Source organism: Bactrocera dorsalis, chromosome 2 (assembly GCF_023373825.1).
Source record: "Bactrocera dorsalis isolate Fly_Bdor chromosome 2, ASM2337382v1, whole genome shotgun sequence".
In the NCBI taxonomy this organism is placed as follows: domain Eukaryota; kingdom Metazoa; phylum Arthropoda; class Insecta; order Diptera; family Tephritidae; genus Bactrocera; species Bactrocera dorsalis.
This window is the reverse complement of record NC_064304.1, coordinates 42,858,906-42,878,442: the sequence shown is the minus strand read 5'-3', so window position 1 is coordinate 42,878,442 and position 19,537 is coordinate 42,858,906. Positions and strand designations below refer to the sequence as shown.

Sequence of the window (19,537 nt, the reverse complement as noted above, 5' to 3'; positions counted from 1 at the left end):
AGTTGATTAAGAAGATTGTCGACGTCCAAAGATTGAAGTATTTCAGATTAAGAGGAGACTATACTGAGAAATAATTCCTCATTTTCGATTGTTTTCGTAGGCTATGTACTTATCGGACTGCCTTCGTATGTACGCGAAACTTATAATGCCCACTCATTTGGACCCCAGCTATTGACGCACAACCAAAGCTATGCAATGCGTCTGTGATAACGTTTAATAATTATGATATTTAGACAAGAAGCCTCGAATTAACACAATTTCAAGCTTAATTACCGCCAACAAGAAAATGCGAAACAAAAACCATAGAAACAATGACAAAAGCAGTTCACAGCGGCTACAACAACACACAGGCACAAACATTTACGTAGGTTTGTGGTAGCTGACAATCACTGACACCTCGTCCGCAAATCGTTAGCTCGTCAACAAGCAACAGCAGCGGCATGAAAACCACGAAAAAAATGTTCTCCACATGACGCTTTTCTCAGCGTCGCTTCTGTTTGGGCACTCGTCCACACGTCACGTTGAATGGTGTTCGCTTTTAACACATTAATGCGCTCCACTTGTGTCTTACCTTTGTCTCTTCTATGTGCTTCGAATAGTTTTGATTAATAACCGAGACAAGTGAATCAAGATAAGCAACGAAGATTTGGTCATCGTAAACATATTAAAATATTTGTAAAGAGAGAAGGACTGGCAGAAGTTTTGACTGAAAAATGGTGTGCTGCTTGGACGTCACACATTCCATAATTTAGATTTCTTATAAATATTGGCTCTTAGGCTCAATATGTAACAAGTAAAGTAGGGCTAACCTCGTGTGCACTATGTTCTACGAAAGAAGAATATACAAAGGTCCTTGAAGACGTTTCATGGATTCTAGAAAAGATATGAACCAATTTCGACCATTTTTACATGAGAGTTGTCACATGTCAGGGTCCCTATTTCTACAATTTTTTAACTCTCTGGGGAAACTCTTTGGGGAAAAATTAGCAATCTCATTATCAGTTTCATATAAGCAAGAGCAGAACTCCTTGTTCATTCTCCCCTACAAATATTACGGTATAGGATAGAGTTGGTCAGTATGTATGCTATTGAAGGGTCGGAAGGCCGATCGTGAGGAAAAATTCACGCATTGGGCAATTACTGAATGCTTCAGGTTAAGCAAGGCACCTTCGTACTCGCGTGGATATATTTAACATGTACATACTTCAAATGATAATGATAATTGACTTTGCAATGGAAAACTTTTCTGAAAGGTAAACGTGTGTCAAGCGCAATCATAATTAATGAAGACGGTAATGGTTTTCGTGATTCTTACCTACAAGTATTTGTATTTCACCAAGTGAGCTTTGTGAGCTGTGCAGGACAGACTTTTTTATCTTTACTTATAACGGGTGATTTTTTTGAGGTTAGGATTTTCATGCATTAGTATTTGACAGATCACGTGGGATTTCAGACATGGTGTCAAAGAGAAAGATGCTCAGTATGCTTTGACATTTCATCATGAATAGACTTACTAACGCTTGCAAATCATTGAATTTTATTACCAAAATCAGTGTTCGGTTCGAAATGTGTTTCGCGCGCGTGTTTTGTTCAGCGATGAGGCTCATTTCTGGTTGAATGGCTACGTAAATAAGCAAAATTGCCGCATTTGGGGTGAAGAGCAACCAGAAGCCGTTCAAGAACTGCCCATGCATCCCGAAAAATGCACTGTTTGGTGTGGTTTGTACGCTGGTGGAATCATTGGACCGTATTTTTTCAAAGATGCTGTTGGACGCAACGTTACGGTGAATGGCGATCGCTATCGTTCGATGCTAACAAACTTTTTGTTGCCAAAAATGGAAGAACTGAACTTGGTTGACATGTGGTTTCAACAAGATGGCGCTACATGCCACACAGCTCGCGATTCTATGGCCATTTTGAGAGAAAACTTCGGACAACAATTCATCTCAAGAAATGGACCCATAAGTTGGCCACCAAGATCATGCGATTTAACGCCTTTAGACTATTTTTTGTGGGGCTACGTCAAGTCTAAAGTCTACAGAAATAAGCCAGCAACTATTCCAGCTTTGGAAGACAACATTTCCGAAGAAATTCGGGCTATTCCGGCCGAAATGCTCGAAAAAGTTGCCCAAAATTGGACTTTCCGAATGGACCACCTAAGACGCAGCCGCGGTCAACATTTAAATGAAATTATCTTCAAAAAGTAAATGTCATGAACCAATCTAACGTTTCAAATAAAGAACCGATGAGATTTTGCAAATTTTATGCGTTTTTTTTTAAAAAAAAGTTATCAAGCTCTTAAAAAATCACCCTATAGCATAGCTTGTTCGGTTCCCTGGACAGTAAGTCTCGACGAATCGAAGACTGCTTTTGTAACCTTTCATTTTTCTCATTTGAAAACCTGGAACTCTGATTCCAAAATAAATATGTAATTTCGAATTAAAGGGGAGAAAAATAGAAAAATTACGGCAGATTCTATACTCTTGCTTTTGACTTCAAAATACCATCGAATAATTATTGAAATCTAGTACATCAATCTTGAAAAACCAACAATATGTATGTAAATATAAAATAAATGTATACACCAAAAATCACACAAATACAAAATATTCAGCAAATATTTATCTACAATTGCCGGCAGGCCTTTGAATTCCTTCCAAGCAACAACAAAAAATTAAAGCCTATATTTGAACATACATATATCCACACCAATATACCTATCTATATAAACATTCATGCACGCTTTTTGCACATCACCCTTTTCATTCATCAACCGCATGGCGAGCTTTTCGACGCGCTTGTCGATCAACGAATATCGAACGAGGCGTAATCCGATTGACATTGAACTTTTACACGCATAAATAAATGCCCAGCTGTTGACAGATAATTAGCTGTGCTTTGGGCTGCCTACTCCATTCGTTCCATCGCCACACGCCGCACATAGGTTTCTGCTAGTGCATACTGCGGCTAAAAATATAAGGAGTTGTCGCAGGACAATGACATTTGGTACATCATTGTTTTGGATTCCAATCAAGAAAAAAATCAAAAAATTTTTTTAAAAAATTTTATTTTACGCCCACCTCCCATATAAGGGGAAACTTAATTTTTGACCTAGGTACATAGCATTTTTATGACATTATATATGTTGGTGTTAAATTTCAATAATATCCGCCCACTTTTACGCCCACCTCCCATACAACTAAATTCTCTTTTATCAAGTCTCTTTTAGCAACTTTTTTACATCTTCGTGACATTCTGACATTGTTTTTTTCAAGCGGGGCAATTTGGGGCAGCTGAATTTTTTTTTATCGTTTAGCTGAGACTTCAGGCTTTAATTCGGTATATGTATGTCGACAGCGGTAGACAGCGCTAAAAAGATGCACCACTTTGAATTTGAAGAACATTGAAATTTTGACGTCCAAATTATGTTGTTCCACAAAATTTTTTATGCATTATTTTTTTCAATGGATTTTGATGCAAATTTTTTCTTTGATACATATTATAAATGAAAAATAATAACAAAGTTGAATTTCAATAGTTGTTTTATTCTATCAATGATTTGACTTTTGAGTAAATTTTTTGCTAATTTTGATGTTCTCTACATTCACCAACTTTGGGTATTTCTGGACAAAAAACTAATGCAGATAGAATCCTAATACTTTGGGAAAATAATGTATAAATAGTTGGTAATAAACTGTGAAATTTTCATTCAAATCAGACAACATGAAATTTTTGAATTTCGGCCACAGATATCCCAGTGTGCGCCGCACCACAGCCACTGGCAATTAAGTACATTTCATACATCGAATGCCGGACTAAAATAGCTGTGTATTTGGTAACACATGGAAATTTCTGCTTTTTCATTTATAAAAGGTTATTGGATGCTCTTTACTTCTATGACTAATAATGGTAAGTACTTTGTCAAACACAAGAAGGGCTCGCGAAGGGTGCGAAGGGATGCGGGCCACTATTCCGAACTGTCTACTCTAAAAGTACCATGCTACTGGTGAACGCAGAAGATATTGATGTTGTGGGCGTTAACAACAGAGTCGACAGCAGGAACTATATCACTGTTAGCTATAATTTGAAGGACTTTGTTCGAGACATCATCTATTTCGGAACCAGCATAAACTCCGCCAACAATTTAAGCCAAGAGATATAGCGCAAAAAAGTCTTATCAACTACTTTGGGAACGATAAGCAAAAATTCGCCTCTATAAGTCTGTCATTATTCCTGTCCGATTATGCGACGCAGAAACATAGAATTGAGATGAGAAAGCATTTGAAGCAGTCGAAAGAACTGTCTTTCACAAAACCTTTGGAGTCGTATGTAAGAAGATTAAACCTCGAACTGTACAAGCTTTACGACGACATAAATATAGGTATGTAGTTAAGCACATAAAAATCCAACAAATCTCCTGATTTGTTCATGTCGTTGGATTGGAAGGTGATACTCCGTGGAAATTCTCCACTTGTGATGTACAACTGGTGTGAACTCGCAAAGGATAGAGGCAACTGGCGAAGTTTTTTTTTGAATGATTAGTATTTAAAGGTTTCTCCAAAATAAATTCAAAATTACAGTGTCTAGTACATTATAACCTTAGACTTCATAAAATCAGCTTAAGATTCGCAAAAGCTTATAATGAGGTATAAATATAGATTTACAAGGCGAAAATCTTGCCTTGAGACGCAACAATTGCAACAAAAATGCCTAATCAAAATGAAATGAATTACAAAAGGAACCAATAAATTTGCAAAGAAACAGCAATGAATCATTATGCACAAATATATGAACTTATACCTATGGTACTTGGAGTACCTAGCGCTTTGAGTTTCATTCACCTGATTACTTAGACATATCGACAACAAATAACAACCATTCATTATTTATATGTCTATTTATATGATTACAGTATATTCGTTTGTAAATATAAGTATAGTAGATAAAGTAAAAAATGCTTAAGTTTTTATGCAGAAACACTCACATTACCCTTCATCAACTGATTGGCAATCAGTTCGGTTTAAAGAAGATATATTTGATAGACAACAGACTAAACCAAAGCAAGAGGCTACAAATGAAGATTAATGAAATGTAAAATTTTGTTATTGTTTTTGGCGGTGCAATAGAAGAGGAGTATAACATGCAGGCATGAAACGTTTACAATCCAATCCAAATCGTATATCGCAGTTTCGTCTCGATAACTTAAAACACCACACTAAGCCTCTCCATCATAGAGAAATCTTCATCTCTTCTCTATCGGTCAATCATACCATACACTTTTCAAGGAGTCTCCATAGTCATAAGCCTTTACTATCGATTTTATCATTAAAGATCGAAGGCGATACAGCGGTTTTGACGATGTTTCAATTTTTCGATACCAATTTGGTAATACTTCAAAAATATTGGCCTAGTTTCAATAATTTTTGTCAGCTTTTTATTAGCTATAGCTTTTATATATAAAAGTATACTATAAATATTTTCAAACTCCACACAAAATTCCATACACTGTATGTACTCGTATGTATACCCGCACATTCCTTCTTAGCGTAAATATTAATCACAAGGTATTATATATAAACATTTGCTTTTATGAATAAATTATTTTTTTAAGTACTAACATATATTTATACATTCAACACATTGATACATTGATATGTATGTATCGTAAATGCTGTTATCAACTATGAAATATTGTTCGCTTGTTCCCACTCCGGAACATCCATTTATAAATGTAAATCGCGTGTAAACAAATTGAACACAATAAATAACAATGGTAGAAATTATTTTTTGAGTTTATTGATTCCTTTTTTTTCGATCGGCAAATGTCTGTTTGCGTTGTATGTTTAAACGTATGTATGTATTTGTATGGATGCCATGTACTTGTATATGTTACATTATAGTACTTGTGTATGTTATTTCCACTATAAAGTTCCAATTGGTCGATTTGAAACAAATAAAGTATCATTGATTCACTACTTTTTAATATCCAATTTTTATACCCAACATCATGAATTACAACTTTGCGTATGTATAAAAGGGTTTTGTGTAGTAACAATATATATCGAATTGCAATAATAACCAGTTGATGACAAAATTATAATATTATATATATAAATTATAAATTCATAGGTAGCATCTTCAACCTCGGAATCGGTAACGCGTTCAGAAGCAGATACTTTTCACAGTTAACAATATGTTAAATCAGGTCGCTCTTCTGCCAAAGCCATCTCTTATCCCAATTACAAGAAGAACAATGGTCAAACGACTCACAATTATACTGAGTCTACACCAAAGTCACCGTCTTGCAAATCATTACCTACCACTCCGAAATCGGCGTGCTTGTCTTCAACTTTCGCAATGAATCCACCGGACTCGGCTGGTAAACGCAGCACAGATAGCGGCTCAACCTCAGCTGTGGACGCCGAGGATGAGCAGAATGACATTGGTGGCAGACAGCAATTCATTTTAGCACCAACGCCTGCGCAACTGGGACGTGCGAAATTCCCGCGACGAAAAAATTTTGCTTCAAACAAGGCAGGTGGCGAAAATAGCAATAACAACTCATTTGCTACCACTGTTCTGATGGGGTGCAACTCTATGAAGAATTTGAATTCACCTATTATGGTGGACTCATCATCGCCGATTATTGGTAATGTGAACACGGTGGTCAGTTCGATGACATCAGCGCTGCCCACACCCACTTCGTCAACGAACACGCCCAACAGCGATGAACAAATGCCAACTACACCATCGGCAGTTAATAGCAATAGCAGTCCCGCTAGCGTAAGTGATTTAAGCGGTGTGTTGAACCCCAAGTCGCCGGTAAAATCAGCATCAGCGACTAAAAAGAAAAACGATGACATGGATAACAGCGTCCTAAAACAAGTTGATTTCGAGAAGAAATATCAGGCATTGCCACAGTTCAAACCCGAGGATTGCCTATCTCCCAGCACAATCGCAGTGCCATCATCGCCACGCGTTTGCGGCACTAATTATCGAAAGAAGAATCCACCAATCCGCCAATTGTGCCCCCAAAAAAGCTCGTGTGCGAAGATGAATCAGCCATTGAGACAGCATCCTTGCCATCAACGCCGTCACAGCGTTTCTTTGGGCCCGATTTCAACATTGAACAGCTAAATTTGGAGAACTCCGATGAGACAGACCGTTCGCCGCGCACTCCACAAACTCCATTACAAAGTGTACGATCCGATGCGAGTGAGAAGGGTCATCGTAAAGTATTAGAAATACGTCGCAAATTTGTTTATCAAATTTTTAACGAACATGGCATGTTCCTATCAACCCAAGCTACAATGGCTTTTCAGAAAAAGCACATCCATGTATTTCCGCGAAAGCAAGATCTCCAATTGAAAATACGCGAAGTGCGTCAGAAGTGCATGAGTCAGGCCGGATTCACACCACACTCGGCCGGTCTTATGACGCCATCCGCTGAAACCAGCTTGTCCGCAACTTCGGCAACAATAACAACAAACACAACTAGAGCAACAACAGTGCTAAACCAGAACTATGGGAGCGGAGAAAATTATTAGCAAACAAAACTATAACAGATCAGTATTGTGAGCAGTTCTCTAAAGCCACAACTACTCGATCAAATAATGGCCAGTACGTCGTACGACTACCACTAGAGCCACAATTTTCCAATACTCCACAAATTGGTATAAAAAACAAAGTCAGAGTTAACTCTGACAGTCCTTACATTAAAAACACTTAAAAATTTTCGGCCCCGCAGGATGGCTTTCGCCAATGAAGATAAAAAAAAAAGAAATCCTAAAGCGGTGGCGGGCTACTAAACGCCAAATTAGTGCATAAGCAGTTAAACATAAAATATAACAAAAGTGTCTAAAAAAGTAAAAACACCAAAAAATCGACACTTGTCATACAATGTTGCCCCACAGAGGCGAAAATTGTAAAATAGAAAAAAAACTTACAAAAGCAGATATCGCTCTTATCGTCCCTACATAAGCGCTCCTCATAAGGGTAGTTGGTGAGAATCTGTTGTAAAGCATGAACATCCCACTTAAAAACATTATAATTCTAATGAAGCCGTACTCAATTACCGGCCACTCTCTCGCAAGATCCATCTATTGGCACAGCCCGAACTCCAGGGCTAGAAAGTACCTATTCTGGCCATATCTGAGCCAAGCGTGGAGTTACTATCCTTCATAAGCCAAGGATAAATTAAATGCAAACAATTGCCGATAATACAGAAAAGGCATATACTAAGCAACCGGTATACCAAAACGATAAAATAATAAAGTGTAAATAACTGCTAGTAAAATAAATAAAATCAAACAATTTTACAAATTTACTATAATAATAAGTCGTCAAAACACGCAAAACGTAATTACTACCTCAACCACCACTACTTACACAAAATACCATTTTGTATTAAAACCAAAATCGCTTCATACAGCTAATATTCTGCGCCCTCGGCTACTCCACCAAAAGTAAGCCGAATTACCGATCTCAGATTATATATATAAAACTAGGCAAAATATTCGCCTAGGGGGCCCAGGATGTTTAAATGAGTTAAGCATCCACCCCTCTACCCGGTAAAACTGTCGCATCCTAAGGCGCCTGTGCAATTCACCACAGCTGATGATTACAACACAACTAAACACATTTGTACACCAGCCCTGTCAACAAGAAGGATGGGCAACGGGAAGGCAGCCACCATTCGTCCTAAACAATTCGACAGCTCAATTCGTCGCACAATCATCGCACAACACAATTCCATCAACTTTCGCCATACACACAGCGCCCCGTCATCATCACCTGGTCCGCTTCGCTACCGCATCGAGACTTAAATTGGATCACCGTCTGATCGCCGTTGATCTTGTCATCGATTTTATATACTATGAACATACGAGTGGACTTATATTTTCCTTTGAATATTCCTTGTGAACCGCGAATAATTTCGATTGAAAATTAAATGGCTCTTAACTTTACTCTCATGTGCATTTTTGTTAATCAGAAGTACTTAGTGTGACAGTGAGTAAATTATTAAAACAAATAAAATTAACTATAAATTAAACATCAATTTTCAACTATACCCCTTTTAAAATAAAAGTTGGCCGATAATGCAGTAATTTCAAGCTAGCTTGTTATCATAGTTTAACGGCGTCAAATCCCACCACCGGGGCGGCCAATTTTTTGGACCATTCGTGAGATAACACGTTCATCAAACTTGGTTTTCAATGAATCGATTGTGGCATTCGCTGTGTGGCTTGTGGCGGCGTCCATATTGTCCAAGTCCATATCATCCAATTCGGTCCAAAAATATTTGGTTATCATTGAGCCGCAGCTTTGCCCATTTTCAGTAACGTATTACATAAAATGAAAAATACAATGGCTTTCTTCAGCATCTCGATACTGGTGTATTTTTTACTTCGGACCTTGCTCTCCAAAAGGGTTCAGAGAGAATAATCCATTGGATTCGTATCTGGTGAATTCGAGAGCCATTGTGTGCTCGTAATGAAGTTCGGAACGATGTTTTTCAGCCATTCTTGGTTCACTCGCGCTTTGTGAGACGGTGCTGAGTCTTGTTGAAACGTCCATGGTTTGTGACCGAAATGTTTGTTTGCCTACGGCTCCAAAGCAGCCTCCAGAACACTTTCCCGATAATATGTCGCATTTACTTTGACGCCAGGCTCGATGAAAACAATTGGAGAGCGCCCATCTGCGGTGACAGCGGCCCAAACCATTATTTGTGGCGGGTGCTGCCTCCTGGTGGCCAACCGATGGCTTAGATTCTCGTATGAACGGTCGGTCAAGTAAACCCTATCGTTTTGAGAGTTTACGAATTGCTCAATTGGAAAAATTTGTTCGTCAGAAAAGAAAATGTTCGGAATTTGACCGTGTGAGATCATGGGCCTTTTGGAACTTGTAAGGCTTGACCTTGAGCTCATTTTTCAATATGCGTCGGATGTTGTGGTCGGATATTTTCAGTTCTTTAGCCATTTGATTGGCACTTCGTCATGGATTGCGCTCAAGTCGCTGTAGACCCTGTAGTTTTATACTATCCAACGCGTTGCTAAGCCGTTGTTTGAATAGCACAAAACTACCAGGTTGTTTAAAAAATTTTGTAGTTTGATAAGAAAAACCCAATTTTATGATTCAAAATACATTTTATTATTCAGTATAATCTTCCTGAACATAAATACACTTGCTCAAACGATCCTCCAATCTGTGGATCCCATCTCTGAAGTGAGAATCCGGAAGGTCTGCAAAATACGCTTCAGCAGCCGTTATTACCTCATCATTTGATGAAAAACACCTGCCACGCATACGTTTTTGAGTTCTGGAAACAAATGGAAATCGTTGGGGGCCAAACCTGGTGAATACGGAGGATGTTCCAGCAATTCGAACTTTAATTCATGTACATATATTAGCCATTCTCGAAATGCTCTTGTGACACGGTACATTGTCCTGATGAAAAAGGATTCTCTCTACCGATTTTCACGATTTTTTTTTCAGAATTAATTGTTTTATCAGCTTACAGGTAATCCACCCAAAAAATTCCTATTGCATCCCAAAAAACTGAGGCCATAACCTTCTTGGCCGATTTCACGAACACGTTTCGAAGACGAGCAACCAGGTTTACGCCACTCTTTAGCCTCTTGTTTTGATTTAGGATTATTGTGATAAATCCAAGTCTCATCCATAGTGGCCCAGATTTGTAATTCGGGGAGAATATTTTTGAGATGACAGTATGGCCTTCTGCCAAAAGTAAATAAAATCGGATGAATATTTCCCTTAGAGTGCCTGCAGAATAGACTTTCTTAGACATAAATATTTCCGAAATTCTGGTTGGCTTTATACTGCATATACCGGTTAATATGTAATAAATCTTAATTACATTTAGAAAGAATTTCTTTTTGATACTGGTATATCTTCCTACCGTAAAATACATACGAAAATCCGGTATATAAGTTTGTATTGCGAGAATAATGGGTTACACCCGATCTTAGCACTTCCTTACTTATTTATAGATAAATTTTTGATCTACAATTATCATCTCAAGTAATTTTTGACACAATTTACAGTTTCGTTGAAAGTCGTCGAACTCGAGTATTTTCTTTGCCACACATTGGAGTGATGAGGACTTTTAATTATTCATAATAAAGTTGTGAGTATAGTCATTTACTTGTTGTAAATCTATACAACTTCATTCTTAGTTTTTGTCTAATTTGACTCGACTAAATTGGTGTTTCAATCACAAGGAAGGATCGACGTCGAGAAGGTGCAACCACAACAGACTGCCGAACGATTTTCCACTCTTACTTACAATCCTGCTCTCTTAGAGCACTTATCAGCAACTCGGTGCAAGGAAACTGTAGCACAGCATTTCAAGCTCCTTACGTACAGCAGCTAGCAAAAACTATTGATTTTTGGAAAAATCAAAAGATCACCTGGTAGGATGAGGAGTGCCGTGTTACAGAGGAAAGAGAATAGACCGTCTACCTTGCAACGTTATAAGAACATAACACGTGCGGGATGAGATAGATACCGAGAGTTGAAGAGGAAAGGAAAACGCATTGAAGTCGAAAAGCGTGAGTATGAAGAGCTTGGCAAGCTGGGCGACAGGGGTAATGACCGTCTAAAGAACAACAAAGCAGAGGCGGCATCAGCTTCTTTGTAGACTATCGTCGAACGGAAGCATGTCTTCCGACTACAATTTAAGTGTGCTCTGCCCATGCCAAAAAAAGGGAGACCCCACAATCTGTGCCAACTACCGTATACATACATATATGCCAAGGTGGTTCCAAAGTAAACTTTTTGAATCTAGCACCTCTTGGTGGCGCCATATATATGTCGACTGGTGCGTTAGAATCTGCTATTTATTGATTGTCCAGTGAGAATTGCATGACATTTCACGGAGGTGAAGTTATTGCGTTCCAAGTGTCAGTATGTTTGTGTTATCGGTGCGAAAATGAACTTCGAACAAATAAAAAATTGATAAAACTTTTGCCGATGAAACAAGTTTATGGCGATGATTGCCTATCCCGTAGCAGAATACAAGAGAGGTTTCAATGTTTTCAAAGTGGTCGTGAGGACATAAATGATGATCAACATGTGGGCCAATCAAAATCCGTGATCACCGGAAATTCCATCGAAACTGTGCATGATTTCATCAAAAATCAGCCGAAATCTTCATTGAAATTCATGGAAATGGAACTGGTATAGCACCGTTCGACTTCTTCTTTTTCGGAAAAATGCATTTGCCCATGAAAGGAAAGCGTTACGCAGACGTAGAGGCCATTCATCAGGCTTGCACCGGCATCCTGGCGGTCATACCGGTCAATGAGCTAAAACGCTCGTTCGGCTTTGAACCGTGCAAACAGCTATATTGAAGCAGGAGGAGACTATTTTGAATTAAATAAAATGATTTTGCCGAAAAGACCATTTGTTCTGTTTTTTTAAGCCCTGTTTACTTTGGAACGGACCTTGCAAGCCTCGCCAACATCACATATACGGTTATATTGAACTTACAGCCAGCGCGCTGTTGTAAGCTCGGCTATAACCGCGTAAGCGATATCTACGCCAATAAAGAAGAAGAAGAAACTAGTTTTTCACCGACTATTCAACATTGATAAAAAATAGTTTCATCCAATTTAATTACTGACTCAATATTTTTGTACTGAAGTATATGTTAAAAATACGTTGATTACAGTGTGTTGGATGTCGTCGCCTTAACTTAAAAGCGCACCTCACTGACCCTCATCGAAATAGAATGTAACTCCTCAAACTTTTTTTTCTGCTTGGGTAAAATGTATGTCCCTTAGTTGTTATATTTTATATCCTCTCCGACCAATTGGGGACATAGCCTCGACATTTTGATTTCAACCTCTAATTTTATGCATTCAAAATAACGCCAGTTCTACTTTTGCATTTCTTCTATACCCAAGCCCACTTCACTTACTACTGACACCAGCATAAACTGTGTTGGTCAGATCCATCCAACCTAAACTTTTTACCGCAAAGTTAACCCTGAAACATATACTTAGAAGTTCTTACTTTCTCAAGGGATGAGAAACAAATTACAAATATTTTCATATATTTCCAAATAATTATTTTTATCTCATGCACATCCGGGACAGCCGAACTTCAACCTTCTTACTTGATGCATTTTCGTAGTTCATTTACTTTTTCAAACTTCCCATTAACATCCCAAAGCACACAGTTGCCAAAACAATTTATAATTTCGCATATAGTAAATAAATCAACTTGTTACTGTTGTTTTTAGCAAACGCTTTTATCAAGCACTGCTTTTTATGAATAATTTGTGAAGACTTTTGTTAGTGCTGCCTCCGTTGTTTCTCACGTTTTTACACTTCAATGTGTTATTTCAGTAGTTCAAGTAGAATTTTGAAATACTCGCGAAAACGGCATGCATACCATGTGTATGTATGTATATACCGGCACTTAACACAAATAGGTATGCACCAATTAACACTCGATCAAACAAGTGAAGGCCAATAGCTGAAGGACTAAGTGTGTTCAATAATTGCTCGATGTACCCAAACAGCCGACAGACAAGAGGCATTTAAAAACATTTATTTAATTTTCATAAAATAGTTTAACAATTTATATCTCATTTCATGACTGATTAATGTTAAGTTGCCAGTTTTGACAATCTCAACGGCGGCAATGCATCTCCTAGTGATTTTGAGTTCTTCAGAATGTCTATTCGTCAAAGTCAGAGCTTTTGTTGTTAAATGAATTTGCATTACAGATGGTTTTCGACCTAAAATCAAGCCTGAGAGGAGAATGTTCGCAGTAGATATGTATTACTTGAAGACATACAAATTAACGATACATTTAACTAATAATATCTCAAGTATGTATGACTTTTCTAATTCGTTGAAAAGTATGCTGTCTCACTGTTATATAGGTTTTTTTAGTTCACTAGCTGCGATTACAAGAGATAGCCGCAAGATATTCTACTTGACTCGTACTCCTGCTCTCCGAGAGCACTCGTCAACAACTCGGTACAAGGGAACTGTGGAACGGCATTTCAAGCTCCTTACGTACAGCTGCAACCGAAACCATTGGTTTTCGGAAAAAGCAAAAGAACAGCTGGTAGGACGAGGAGTGCCGTGTCGCAGCGAAGAGGAAACAGGCTGCTTACCTCGCAACGTTACGATCGACCACAACAGGTGCGGAATGGGATAGATAACGAGAGGTGAAGAGGGAGCGAGATGCATTTGCAGGCAGAAAAATAGAGATGCCGAAATGCGTGAGTATGAAGAGCTTGACAAGCTGGCCGACAGGGGTAATGCTCGCAAGTTCTACGAAAAAATGCGGCGACTAACAGAAGGTTTCAAGACCGGAGGCTAACCCGCTTCCATAATCAAAGACGATTGAGCAGACGTTCCATTGCCCGACCAAGAAGAAGTTGGAATAGCAATTACCCGTCAGAAGAACAACAAAGCGGCGGAGGCCAATGGATTGCCGGCCGAGCTATTCAAACACGGCGGCGAAGAACTAATAAGGAGCAACGATTGGAATTTAAATGGGCACTGCCCAATCCACAAAAAGGGAGACCCCACAATCTGTGCCAACTGCCGTGGGATAAGCCTCCTCAACATAGCGTACAAAGTTCTATTGAGCGTACTGTGTGAAGGTGAAAATAGGATCTACACACATCACCTCTTCGTCGATTTCAAAGCTGCTTTTGACAGCACGAAAAGGAGCTATCTTTATGCCGATATGTCTGAGTTTGGTGTCGTAAAAATTGCCGATTGCTAAACACTGATATGACATAGAGATATCACTGGCTTTCATAGCAATCTAGAAAACAAAATGGTCTTACTACTTCTTGCCCACAGTAGTATATGTTACAAATTATTCCGGGCATAAAACGAAAATGTATCGAGTTTAAACGCACATCTCCAACGGAAAAACGCTTATGCGGCCATCTACATCTCAAATTCTTTACATCTGTATTATCTCTTTGCGATGATAGCTATAATTCACCGGCTAGATTCTAGCCGCAAGAAGATACTGTTGCTTTAGCTTGCACCTTCAGTACTGCGGCAATGCTCAGACTGTAATAAAGAATTGAGAGCGAACACCTATAAATCATTGCGGTTTCGAGATATAATAAAAGAAGCAGGTGGCTGGTTTTAATTATAGAAGTCATTACAGTTATTTGTTAAATTAGAAAAACAATAGCAATAACACTCGAAAATTAGAAAGACATTACAGTGCGCAGGTGTGTGGATGTGTGTGCTATGGATCACCCGACGATGCGCTACGATGTGCAGTGCAAAGAGGTGAGCGGCTGATCCAAGAGCGCAATTATAGATAACAAAGCAAAGCATTGTATTACGGTTTATTTATTTACAGCTTATCTTAGCCCATTGCCACTACGTTTCACTGCCAGCGGAGCTTATAGAGGAGTTTGGTGAACGCACGGAATATCTGGATTGCAGTCACAATCGGCTGATGAACCTCACGCACTTGTATGAGTTTAACAATTTGAAATATCTCATTCTAGACAACAATCGACTGCACGAAGCACACTTCGAGCAGATGCAATGGGTGCTGCCGAAAGTGAAGGTGCTGATGTTGAACCGCAATGAGGTGAAATGCGAATATTATAAGCGTACGAAAATAATCATTAATTACATTTTCATATTGTGTCTGGCTTTTAAGCTGATGGACTTGCAGAGAACTATTCAACTTTTAGCGAGCATTTTCCCAAATTTGGAGTACCTCAGCTTGCACGGAAACCCTATATGCCCCGATGAATTAGAGCTGCAGCCATTTTGTGAATATGTTGACTATGAATATGAGTACTACAGGTAAGAAGTAGTTATCGGGTTACAATCAGATATACACATTTGTACTATATTTACCAGGTCGCAGATTTCAAGCGCTTTTGGGAAACTAAAATTTCTAGATCATCATGATCTGCAGAGAAAAACAATGTCACGTTCACCAAACATATCACCACATCGAAAGACACCCAATAGAAAATTTGGCGAAAATTTAGCGAGGAATGATTTCCCAAGAGAGAGCAGTCAATTTATTACTGAAGGCTTCAATTTTGGTAGATAAATTTTGATATACTTATGTATATATTCCGAATTTCCTCATGTTGAGTTGTGACGTATTTTCTAGGTAAATTGCTCCCAACGAAAATTCGTAGTTTAATACGAAATGGCGAGTCAGAGGAAATATACAGCATTACAAATAAGGATTTGTAAGGATCAATCAAAATATAATATTCAAAACAAATTTGCGCTAAATTTTACAGTTTTTAAGAATCTAAAGAATGATTAAAAACTTCTTAGTACAAAGGCAAAGTTTTATGTATGTTTGTTTCTAATTTGCGATACTTAAATGGTCATGGTTCTCATTGGACACCAAGTAGTAAGTCAAAACCAAGCACCTTTTAACAGCTTGGTGCATGTAGTTGTACAATTTCTTGTAAGGCTCTGTAGAGCCGACTTAACCAAGTTTCCCAACGTTAGATATCGGTTATGTGTACCCTTTGAAGCAAAGACGCACTTTCTATTTTTCTACAACGAACAACCTCTTGGTTACTACTCTACATACATTACTTATGTGATGATAGTTAGGTAGAGTTATTGCCTGACAATGCAGCTATGCCTTAGGAGACTAATTTTGAAACAAAAATCATCTCACCCTATAATGTCCTCTCTATAAGACCTGGTTCTATTTGTGCAACCTCTGAAACAACGTCTTGAAATCTTCGGCTAACTCTTAAGCAAGTCAGGATTATCTCCATCGAGACCCAGCAATAATTATAATATGTTTTCCGATTAAATATGTACAAATAACCATGCCTTCTTCATCTGTTACCAGAAAAATCAATATACTGGGACCCATTACAGGTTAAACCTGTAATATGATGTTAGATCCACCGAGATCAAGGCATTTCACTATCTAACCTTAAGACATTTCAAACCCGCTTGGCTATTCGTTTATGCATTAGTGTGGGCCGATTTTTTGTATAAAATCGAATCGCGTTTTAAGGCAATGTTAAAAAAATCTAAATAATCGATTGTATCATATATGCGATATAGTTGTCCGATCAGACCGATTCCGACAAATAATGAATGTAATATCAAAATCCACCCACCTACGTATTAAAAACGGCTTAAAATTCGCTCGCTCGAAACCTGTTTTAGACCCCTAGTCTATTAAGCACAATTGTTCAGAATGACCTGTAGAAAATTTTCCGCACAAATGATTTTTCCACTTTTTTAGCTCCCTGTAACTCAACCCGCTCTAATAAACATATTATAGATAAATTGCTTGTTGTGAGACCTTTTTTTGTCAGAAAAAGAAGGATTTCCTTAATTGCTCTGATCTCCGCTTAGAAAAAAACAGCAGTGGTTCGGTAGAGGGAAGGCGATTCTGGTATCCAATTTTGCTTAATAGGCACAACCTCCCACTCGGTTATATAGTTTGGACCCGTCTGTATAAATCCTTATCTCTGGGTCTCTATCCACCACACCTCCATTTGAGATTTAAGTTTAATTCTAAAGGATTTCGAAAACCCGTGGTATTGCGTATAAACGGGGACTTGCTAAGTATTTTGGAATGCCTCTTCTTGCAGGCGACTAATAGATGGGATCAGAATAACTTGGCGTTATTCTAAAAGCTCCATTAATGTATATACTACCTGCTCTTTGTATGCTTTCCATACTCCTTATCGTATATTTCTTTCCATTATTGACCACCCTACCAATATAACGCCTGTAATAATTGATCTTACAACTGCTGTGTAGAACCAATGTGTTACCTGAGGCGTTAGTCCCTGCCATCTAAGTAAGTCTAAATTTGGTTTCCATGAAACTTCTTGTCTAAAATTATTCCCAAGTAGCTTGCTTTCTATCTATTGTATCCTTTATTAATGGCGGCATAACTTCTGGAAATCTTTGTTTCCTAGCGAACAATACTCACCCTGTCTTGCAACCACTTATGTTTAGTCCGCCCAATACAACCCATGGATTTACATATACCGTTTAGTAATGTTTGTATAAGCTCAGCGAGTGTACATATATCTAATCAAAAACGCCACATCATCAGCGTAGGCCGCAACATTTAGCACCCTATTTTCTAGAACTAACAACATTTTATTCATAGTTAAGATTTGAATTGTACTTCTTTGAACAGATCGCCATTTTATTGAAACTCCCAGCATTCAAATTTTGGGCCAACCCATGAGGTTTAGAGATATTCAGACATTTAAGCGCGCTTAGTATGGCCTTACGCTTATATTTTTGAAAGCGTCTTCAATCTGTGCTCCCTCTGAGTTCAAAACAGTTTCTGTGATTTTTTTAGAATACGTATGTTGCGAAACTAACAGTGATTGCTGACCGAGAATTTTGAGTTTGAACCAATGCGTATTCCTCCAACATCCCTCTATTATAATTTAAATGTGTACCCAGACAATGGCAGGTAGAATTCGATTACTTCTTTACGTATCCTGGCTGAATGTCTATGTTTTTGCCATCCTTTACTTCCAGCATCTCGATTCGGTGAATGTTGATATCACCGGTACTATTCTCTATAGCTCTAACAGTTACCCATTTTTCTTCATTTGAGGAAAATTAAAAATTTTTCCTTACCAAAAATGGAACTGTCTTCTCATTCACTTGTTTAAAAATACAAAACTAAATTATTTGTAACTCTCTGTGCTTATCAAAAAGCTTTATTCAAGCCACGAACAACCGGTTCTCATATTTTTACAACCATCGGTTATGTTGACATAAGGTATTTTAATTTTGTAACCTCAAAAATATTATTAATATACTCTCACAAATTTAAGTCAAAATTATAAAATAAAAGTCTTTTTTACCGGCTTTTTGCATCTTATTCGACGGATTCTATTAGTAATTGGTCTCAAATAATATCAGGATGAGAAATTTAATTTAAATTTACTTTTTCTATTAACTGAATTTGCATTTACTAGGATAAGGAATGAATATACTTTAAATCTGAATAAAGAACCTCAGATCTTGAGCAAACTTCTTTCCCAAAAATAATTTTAAATTTTTTGGGGTTAAGAAATGTTTATCTCGATTTCCGGCATAACTACGATTTCTATAGAAAAACGTTATACGGCTATGTTGCAGATATTGAAAAGGTTCAAAGGTACTTTTATTTACAGGATTTTTTTACATAATCTCAAAATTTATATGAAAAATTCACAAAACCTAGTCTTTTTGTTTTTTATTATTATCTTTTACAATTTTTTTTCACGAAATTTGATGAAAAGTGGTATTTTTTTATTTAAAATATTTGTTAGTTCTCCTTTATTGAACTGTCATCGGAAAAAGCAGTAATTTGCAATCAAAAAATATCAAGTCAAAATATAAGATAATTTTCTTTCCTATGCATATTTTCAAAATAATTTTAATTGATTAAATACTTCAGTTTTGGAGCTTAAAAGGTCCCATATATAAAAATTTATGCTCAATTTGATTTGATGGTATAAAGTGCTTGATTGAATATCACCTTTCAAAGGAGAAACTCATCG

General features: G+C 37.7%; 1 protein-coding gene across 2 annotated transcripts; it reads left to right on the top strand.

Annotated features, from left to right (window-relative positions):
* Positions 1-15,021: 15,021 nt before the first annotated feature.
* Positions 15,022-16,339, top strand: LOC105224515 (leucine-rich melanocyte differentiation-associated protein). Of its 2 annotated transcripts, none has more exons than XM_049447302.1 (6): positions 15,022-15,136; positions 15,216-15,296; positions 15,370-15,606; positions 15,679-15,827; positions 15,885-16,075; positions 16,147-16,339. In XM_049447302.1, the coding sequence occupies exons 2-6, from the start codon at positions 15,255-15,257 to the stop codon at positions 16,230-16,232; spliced, it is 705 nt and encodes a 234-aa protein (XP_049303259.1). In that variant the 5' UTR covers positions 15,022-15,136; positions 15,216-15,254; the 3' UTR covers positions 16,233-16,339. The 2 variants fall into 2 exon arrangements, with proteins under 2 accessions (XP_049303259.1, XP_049303260.1); XM_049447303.1 differs by having other exon boundaries at positions 15,073-15,136; positions 15,220-15,296.
* The last annotated feature ends 3,198 nt before the right edge of the window (positions 16,340-19,537 follow it).

Coding starts and splice junctions, on each gene's coding strand:
- LOC105224515 (XM_049447302.1), top strand. CDS start 15,255: ATGGATCACCCGACGATGCGCTACGATGTGCAGTGCAAAGAG. Junction 15,828..15,884: donor TATGAATATGAGTACTACAG/GTAAGAAGTAGT, acceptor TATATTTACCAG/GTCGCAGATTTCAAGCGCTT. Junction 16,076..16,146: donor TACTGAAGGCTTCAATTTTG/GTAGATAAATTT, acceptor CGTATTTTCTAG/GTAAATTGCTCCCAACGAAA.